The 8819-nt window shown below is 34.0% G+C and overlaps 1 protein-coding gene across 1 annotated transcript; it reads right to left on the bottom strand.

Moving 5' to 3' along the window:
• Positions 1–1420: 1420 nt before the first annotated feature.
• LOC123695046 lies at positions 1421–5250 on the bottom strand. Its single transcript, XM_045640740.1, has 5 exons — positions 5214–5250; positions 3804–4037; positions 2461–2666; positions 2064–2207; positions 1421–1678 (listed from the first exon to the last, which is right to left on the bottom strand). Exons 1-5 carry the CDS (start codon positions 5218–5220, stop codon positions 1592–1594), a joined length of 678 nt encoding a protein of 225 aa, XP_045496696.1. The 5' UTR covers positions 5221–5250; the 3' UTR covers positions 1421–1591.
• Positions 5251–8819: the final 3569 nt, after the last annotated feature.

Here is an 8819-nt window from a genome sequence, read left to right as displayed (position 1 = left end):
GTATAAAGTGCATAGGTGAAACCAGTAACAGAGAATCAATTAAAACTAGTTTTTGCTCTCGACTCCACTCTCTACATAGAGTGTTGATTAAATGAAAATATTATGAATAAAATAAACATCTTTTATTGGACATCAATATCACTGCAACTTCTAAATTAGTGTATTCTACTGTTCAATTATCTTATACCGAATGAAAAGCATATGCTTTTGACACCAAGTCTTACTTGAACTTTAACATGATTATGTAGGTATTTCATTTGGAGTTTGACTCTTTGGGCAAAACCAAAAAACCGTGCCTACGTGTACATCATATTTTGATGTCACATTTTCTAGACCTATTATACCTATATTTTATATTTTTGCAAATAACTTTTCTAAGAACTCGTCAGGAAAAGGCAGCAAAACTTTTTTTGCACTCAATCGACACAATATGTGTGTGTTGTGTACACATACCTACACTGTGAGACAAAACCTGTATGACGGAGCTTTGATCCAGGGGCGTAGCTAGGTAACAAATAAGCAAGAACAAAATAGGGTCTCTCGATGAAAAAAAAACACCATGACTGGCTAACTCCCCCATCCAACATAGTACCAGGGCCCAAGGTAGTTACGCCACTGCTTTGTCTGTGACTTTTTGGCATTTTATAAAAATGAATCGTACATAGATCGATAAAATTTACGAAAATCTTTATAGCCCATTTCTAGAATCAGATTATAATTTATACTGTGTATATTATAGGTATTATACCTGTGGTACCTACACAGGTGTGGTATATACCTACACATACCCGATCATTAGTTTTTGCAAGAAAGACTACAAATTCATCCATCCAAGTTCACAAAGGGAGGTAAAAGGTCTTAATTGTAAAAAAATATTTTACTTATTCTTAAATTGAAACTTCTCGAAAGTTCAATGATTTCTAAAGTTATCATGTACCTAGATGAATCGGTCTTGGTAAATAATAGTAGAGTTATAATCATTATGTCAATATTAGGTTATTTTCATTTCAATTATTTTGCTTTGTGCTCGGCTTTTCTAACTGGAGTTACACAAATAATGCTTCCTTTGTTTCCATTACATACACACACATACACACAAGTTCTTTTAAAAATTATTAATATGAGTAGGTACTTACGTAAATTCAAAAGGAAGTTATGACGAGTATTTTCATTTTCACGAACAGTTTTCCTCCACGAATTATCTATACTAATATTATAAAGCTGAAGAGTTTGTTTGAACGCGCTAATCTTGGGAACTACTGGTCCGATTTAAAAAATTCTTTCGGTGTTAAGAAAGCTCATTTATCGAGGAAGACTATATTATATCATCACGCTACGACCAACAGGAGCGGAACCACGGGAGTGAAACCGCGGGGAGCAGCTAGTTAGGGATAAAGGTAGGTAATAAAAACACATTTTATATAAATAATACGTTTATTTTCATACAAAGAGCAACAATTTTAACAGCTACAATGACTGACAGATACTGTTAAGCATTACTGGCTGTTCGAATAAATAAGTATATAAATTAAATCAATACCTTGTACTTAATGGCAAATAGGGACGGTTAACCGTGACTTTAGAACTAAATTTACATGAGAACAAGAGCCTCATATTCAGCTGAGCTTCTTTCTTCGCCGTCGAAGGGATAGTAGCATACACCGTGGCTTTCTTGGATCTGAAATTAAACATATTGGTTAGGATTGTGATATAATTAATATTGTTACTAATCGATTTCGTTAACTACAGATGTGAAAATCGATTTTGTTCCGATCACAAAACTGGCGTTTTTTTGTAATATGATTTCCTTATAGGTAGTTCGTATATTTTATAGATTAAATTAACGCAATAATTGTTAAAATGCAGTAATAATTGCTCTCGTGTCTTTTAATTTTTCAATTGATTTACGAGACTAACGAGGTATAATACCTATGATCAGTATCGTAAACTAGAGAAAATTACTGACTCTACATTTTACATTACCATCTCAATACCACGGCTATGCCATTTACAATTTCCTCAAAATTCCACACAAAGTATTTAATACAATTGCAATACCCTACCTTGCCAGGTGTAGTGCAACCGTCATGTGTAACTCTGCCATAGTACAGTTTCTCGCCGTCAGCTGTGACTCCTGCCTCCACAGCACCGGGGGGGACGCTGCCTCCTGTCGCGAACTGCCAGGAGAACATGGCTGGTACTAGCACCTGAAATTTAGAGTGATTTTTGAGAAATACGTTTAGATAGGAAGTAAACTGTGTGCTTTAGAATATTTTGTGAGAGTCTTGTTATAATATATTTTCTATGTCTGAGATTTGTATGAAAGACACACAGAGCTACTTTTACGTTAATATGCATTTATTAGCAGGATATCTATGCCTTTGCTCATACCAAATTATTACATCGCATCTGAAAGGCACTTGTAACTGTTATTTGATACGATAGTTGCTTGAAACTAACCTCAAACTGGTCTACAAGAACCTCCTCTCCTCCATAGCAGACGTATGCCACGTTCTTAGCCGGGATCACCTTCGCGGGCAGCAGGTCTCCGCTGTGGTGCGCTCTGCCAGCGTAGATCGGTTCCCCATCAGCGTCATTGCCAACTCGTAGAGCTCCCATGGGGATGCTCCTCTGGCTCAAACATGCTGGGACCCAACGGTATGTACCTGGAAGATTCAGATACGGTGTGAAAGATGGTAATGTTGAAATAAGATCTTGGATACCGAGATTGAATATCCAATTTTTTGCAAGCTTTTTTTTGGATTTGGTTCAAAACTAGGTATGGAAAATTTGAATTAAAGACAGCTCAGACAAATCGGAATAACCAACTTAACAGTGGTATTATTAAAAAGTCATAATGAAAATAGTTTCTAAATTAAGCATTACATGTTATTATTGCGAATTGCTCGACTCTGCATTTTACATAGTTATTATCAAGCATTACGGATTTTTTTGCTGCAACATTCTTTATGATTTAAATCGAAAGGCAGGATTTAGCAAAAATCACTATCATTTCGTAGAAACACGTAGATAAATATTTATCAAATATTTCATATAGATATCATTATCGTAAAATATTCGGACGTATTGCAAAACAACAAAAAGCAATGGCCAAAACTCTGTATGGTGACATCATTTAATTGTATATTTTTGAACAATTTTCGTTTTAAATTCACATAACAGAAATATAACAAGACCTGGGCAGGATAAAGGATGGGAACCATAGAGAGGATTGGCCCAACATTGGCTGACAAATACTAAAAGCTAAAAGAGATAACACTTGCAGATTCTTATTTGAGAAATTGCTTAATTATGTAATTGAATAAATAGAAAAATGATGAGAAACAATGAAATGAATCGTGATGCCAATATGTTTTGAAATAAATTTATCTAATATCTATTAATGCGAAATTACTGGTTTCATTAGTCAATTTACAGTAAAATTTTGAATTGACCACAATTTTAATCATTCACTTAATTATAAATTAAAATACTATTATTGCCCGATCGCAAAATATATTAGTGTCATCTCTTTATTTTGCAACATATACTAACAATCGTACAACTTTAAAGCTCTTGACCTGATTTTTTATATCATCCAACATGCCGAAATTATTAAAGAAATCGAACACAAAAGAGGGACGATTGTTTGCCAATGCTAAACCATCCTTTTTCTACCAATCGTGAAACGTGATAAACAGGGATAGCTAACCCATCGACCAATAGGATCGCTTGAAATTTAGCGGGAAAAATTGAAACGGTCCTATTGGCTATCACGTTCACAGTTGGTAGTTTAAACTTACTGTAGGGCAATTCAACGGTTTCTCCGGGCATGGTAGGACCGTCATCAACGATTGCCACTTCGATTCCTGGGTCAGCCACTTGTGGAGGGGGAGCGTAAGGGGGGTAGAAGTATGCGGGGTGCACTGGGTAAAACACTACGTTGGGACCTTGGGGGTAAGGAGGGAAAGGGTGGCCCGACCCGGGAGGTCCAGGGGGGTAACCGTGAGGGGGGCGCCCATAGCCGTGATATCTGTCTGTATCAAAAATATTTGGTTACCGAATATTTGAGAAGGATTTTTGAATGCTTATTACAATATTCGTTTTTTTATTATATTTATAAGTAACTATTGATTTTATTACTAATTTTGGTTTGAGAAGCTATTTGTCATCAATTACTCAGAGTATAATTAATATCCTTTTTATTTTCCACGTATTCTAAACAAACTTTTTTTTAGACGATAAAAGATAAGAACAGTGACCGCTCCTTGATAAACCTTATCTATTTAATTGATTGTTATTTTTAACATGAAACCGATAAATACCAAATTGATAAAAAAGACAATTCTTGAAATTTTTCATGAAGGAATAATCTTTTCCTTGAAAATTCATTTATATCTATAGTTATCTACCTACAGTGCATTAGAGGTAGATACGATTTATCAAATTTACCTTTTTTGAAATTAGGACGTGACTATCGAGAATAAAAGTAGGTAATACCTAATCGTTGCATTTTCCAATATTTCACAGCAATAAATAAAATAAATGCGAAGAAATCTTAGATTTCAAACGTTCTATTTACATTGTTATTACATTCACTGTTTTAAACCCATTTAAATGGTTTTACTATAAGTCCAATATTTAACAATACTAGTTAAATAATTTAAAGAGGACTCTATCGAAGACTCTGTTAACAGAAGTTCTAGAACAAAAAGATCGATATTTGCGCGTGAGCATTTTGTCCTCGCCAGTGTTCATGAACATTTACAGGAATTTAAACAATGTTTCATTAAAATAGGACGTATATTTGTATAATGCTATGTACCACGTAAACAATAATACCTGTGCATATATTGCACAATAAATAAAGAGAAAATTGACATATTGACGTAAGGCTTTACTGAAAACAAGATTTTCATGCATGCATCGCATGAAATATGTTATTTATATCTATTAAAAGTTCTCTGTAAAACTGATAAAAAATATACCTACACTATCTTACAATTTACTGTATATTTTAAGTACAACAAAAAACTCGCATTAAAACACATAAAAAGGTAAGTACCTAATAATATTATTTAATTTACTTTTTAAATACTTTTATCTAAAGAAGATCTGTCACAAAACTCTAAGGCAATTAAAATCAGGCCATTGCTTTGAGTGTATGGTAAGTTCTAGTATGATACGTTATCAATATAATTCATCAGACTCACCTGCCATTCTGTGTAACGTTTGTGAACCAACTGATAGCTGAACCACTGTTGTAACATTTAAGTACACCACATGACTCATTACACAGATAATACTATAATGTTAAATTGATAATTTTAATCGATTCACCTGAAATTAGCGGAAATATATAGATATTTCCGTGCGCTCATTAAGCTGCAGGTGACGGCGTAAGGGATTCATTCCTTTTTAAAGAAAATGGGAATGCCAGTTGTCAGTATTTTTCTAGCAAGTAAGGGGGTTACAATTTTTATTGATAGATCATACAAATTATTATGTATATTTGGTTCGTTTACCAATTACCAGTAATTAGAATAGGAAAATAAATAAATTGTACATTAACCTAAGTCATATCATATGCACTTTTATAATCACTGTATTAAATTAAGTAATACTTAGGTATGTAGCTAAAGTAATAAAAGACCGAAGATTTTATTCAATGCATGAATAGGTCGTTCCAATCATGAACAAAGTTTGCGTTTTTCGTTGTAAATATTATTTATTTCATGGGATTATAGTAAGTAGATATATAATTAATAACACGGCAGTAAACATTATTTTATCATCATTAGTCACAATTTTGTACTATTAGGCGTATATCCCGTTAATCCATTCCGATATTTTTTCAAGTTGGTAAAAACAAGGATAGTCTCGTTTCCCTTCTTCAAAGAAAAGCTGGCGATGCCGTATATAATTGGTGCTTTTTTATCTAATATAAGAGGACCGCCAGAGGGAATACGTCGCAAATCATCGTCGTCAGTTACACATATAAAATGGCCCCATTCACGGGGCATCCATTCATCGCAGTCGACCAAATTACCTGACAGTGTTGTTACTTCTAGACGTGAATTATTTTGAACGTGCTCTTTATCGACATAACCAAAACCGGCAACCGCCCATCCCGTGGCTTGCAACGGCGCGTTAAATATAGAGTTTCGGAACGGCAAATTTGCGTATCTGGGCCCTCTAGAATTTTTAGACGCATATATAGGTCTTTTCAGTCTTATGAGTACGAGGTCGTGTACAGTGGTATGCGTTTGATTGTAGCCAATCTGCACCCACTGCTTCTTCCTATACGCTTGGTCTCCGTAAATTGCGTATACGCGTTGAGAAGTTGAATGATCATGTTTATAGCCTACGGTGTGAATTCTCATTTTTCCTTCACTTTTCAAATATTTGTCCAAGGGGTTTGCGGAAGTAATAACAGTGTACATGGTAATGATAGCTCCAGTGCATATTGGCTGGTCATGTACCGATATTCCGACAATGTAGTCATACGATAAATCGTCTTTTAACCAAGAAAACGATGCTGTTAGAACGTAAGCAATGTAGTAAGTTCCGAACAAAATAAATATTTTATGATACCTGAAATAATTACGTCAATATTAAGGGTAACCAGGAGCACAAATTTATATCTGAATATGTATTTGAAGCCATTACATTTTACCACTCATTGATCCTTCTTTTAACAGTATTTATTTTATAAACCGGTCAGTACATATTATTATACCAATATGATGTAATTTTGTGAAGTAAAAAGAATGCATACTTGCCGAAATATTATAAACATTAAACATCCTTAAAATTTGAATCACCGGAAAAAATAGTTTCGTAAGCAGCAGTTTTGTTATGTGTGTGTATAGTGAAATGAATTCAATAGGATTATATTAATGTATTTTATTTGTCACACGATCGCAAAGTATCTAAGATAGTTTCAGCGATGTCCGTAAATTCTTGCACAGCATAGTTGTTGTTTCTTCGCCTGTATTCCTCAACGGAACCGTATGTTAGCACTAAGTCTTGTAGTATCTCTTTAACCAAATCTTTCAATGTTCTTCGTGACGGCCTTCCAGTTTTTTCAGCAACTTTAAGTGCTGCAAGAACCTATGGATTTTGGAATCATTAAAAGTTTTTGCATTTAGATATTATAGTTCGAATGGAGGGAAAATGAAGATTAGGTTGAACGAAGATTTATAATACAAAATGATTTTTTAAAATTTTTCCACAGTTTTATTAGCTAACAAGAAAAACGTATTTATCCAAACCTTTGTTTTCCAAGTAGACAGCAGCTCGCCCATTGCAGTTCCCTTTTGTTTTAAACCAACTTCTTGTACTTTATGCTGTAGTACTGTTATATGGTGGCTCCGACAAATTTCTACAATCCATTGTGTAAATAAGTTAATTAGAAGGAATTACTCGTTTGCTCTACCATGAAAATATACTCCAAAGTTAATTTTACAGTAATCAACCTGTATTTCATGAGGAGAGTAAAAACAAAAACGATAAAGTGTTTGAAACTGTAAAAAAACAATATAACTTAGAAGGTGATAATTAATTAATGATTTTTTACCTCTCCTACACTGTCTCTCATCGTCCTCTTGGGGACAGTCAGGTTTTCCATCGCAAATGTTCTCAATATCTATAGATTTATTATTATTCTCACAAAAGTATCGTGTTAGCTTTGGTTCAATTACGCATGCTTTCTGACATCGCCTCGTGCAAAAAGTTGCTGCGCATTTGCCATTTCTACAGAAGCAACTGTCGGACATAATTTTCTTATTACCGGTACCAATGCGTTTGAGTATAGCTCCCAGTTGCTGGTTCACTGATAAAAGAAAAATGTACACGTCTTCTGCCTCGTAAGCATATGTCGTGTGCTTAATAAAACCTGAATATATTGCATCTAGCAGTTCAAAAGATTGGTCTCTGTATTCTTTTATGGATGTTGGATTCGGATTTGAATTCAAACTCAACTTTTCAAGATTGGATAGCGTGTTAACAAGAGATAACACCTTATTTTTTTCTGTTTTGTAATCTTTGGAAGCTTTCAATTTCAACGAGTCTGTTATTTCACTGAAAATTTTATGAGCCTCAAATTTACCATGGACGTTATCTGAAAAAAAAAATGTATTTCAAAAACTGTTTTCAATAAAAACAAATCTACTTTTATGGTTTTCATATTTACAACCTGAGAAGCAATCCTTTTCATCAGATTCATCATAGCAGTCATATTTGCCATCGCAAAGGACATTCAAAGATATCATTGATGTTTCATTTACTGAGTCACAATTCCAATGAGTGAGACTATTTTTATGCCAGCAGATTCTTTGACAGTAATCGGTACAGTTTGAACAAGATTTCTCTTTGCAAGAGCAAGCTTCAGGGGCCCATTTCTCTTTTATCTTTTGTGGTACGTCTACATCTTCATCAAATATTTCATTATATCGACGTAGGTTGTGATCATTTTTTATTTCATTTCGAGAACATAAGGCTTTGTCCAGAGCCTTTGTTAATGTATCAATAACGTCAGTTATTTCTTTAATGGGAGATCGGATCATATTATTAGATAGTTTGCTATCAGTGTCGGTAACGGCTGCACTCTCGAGTTTGTATTTATCAATAAAATTCAACTGTGCTCTAAGTACGTCCCGCAAAATTAAATTCTGTTTTGAAAGGATCTTTTCATTAATATCAGTCATCAAACAATCGTTTTCTAAGAAAATATCTAATGCGATTAGAACGCTGTGGGCATAATGAACTCTTTCCGTGGCTGAAAATAAAATTTAATTACATTATTATATTGTAGTTAT

This window comes from Colias croceus, chromosome 10 (assembly GCF_905220415.1).
Source record: "Colias croceus chromosome 10, ilColCroc2.1".
Taxonomy (NCBI): domain Eukaryota; kingdom Metazoa; phylum Arthropoda; class Insecta; order Lepidoptera; family Pieridae; genus Colias; species Colias croceus.
This window is presented reverse-complemented; position numbering and strand designations above follow the sequence as displayed.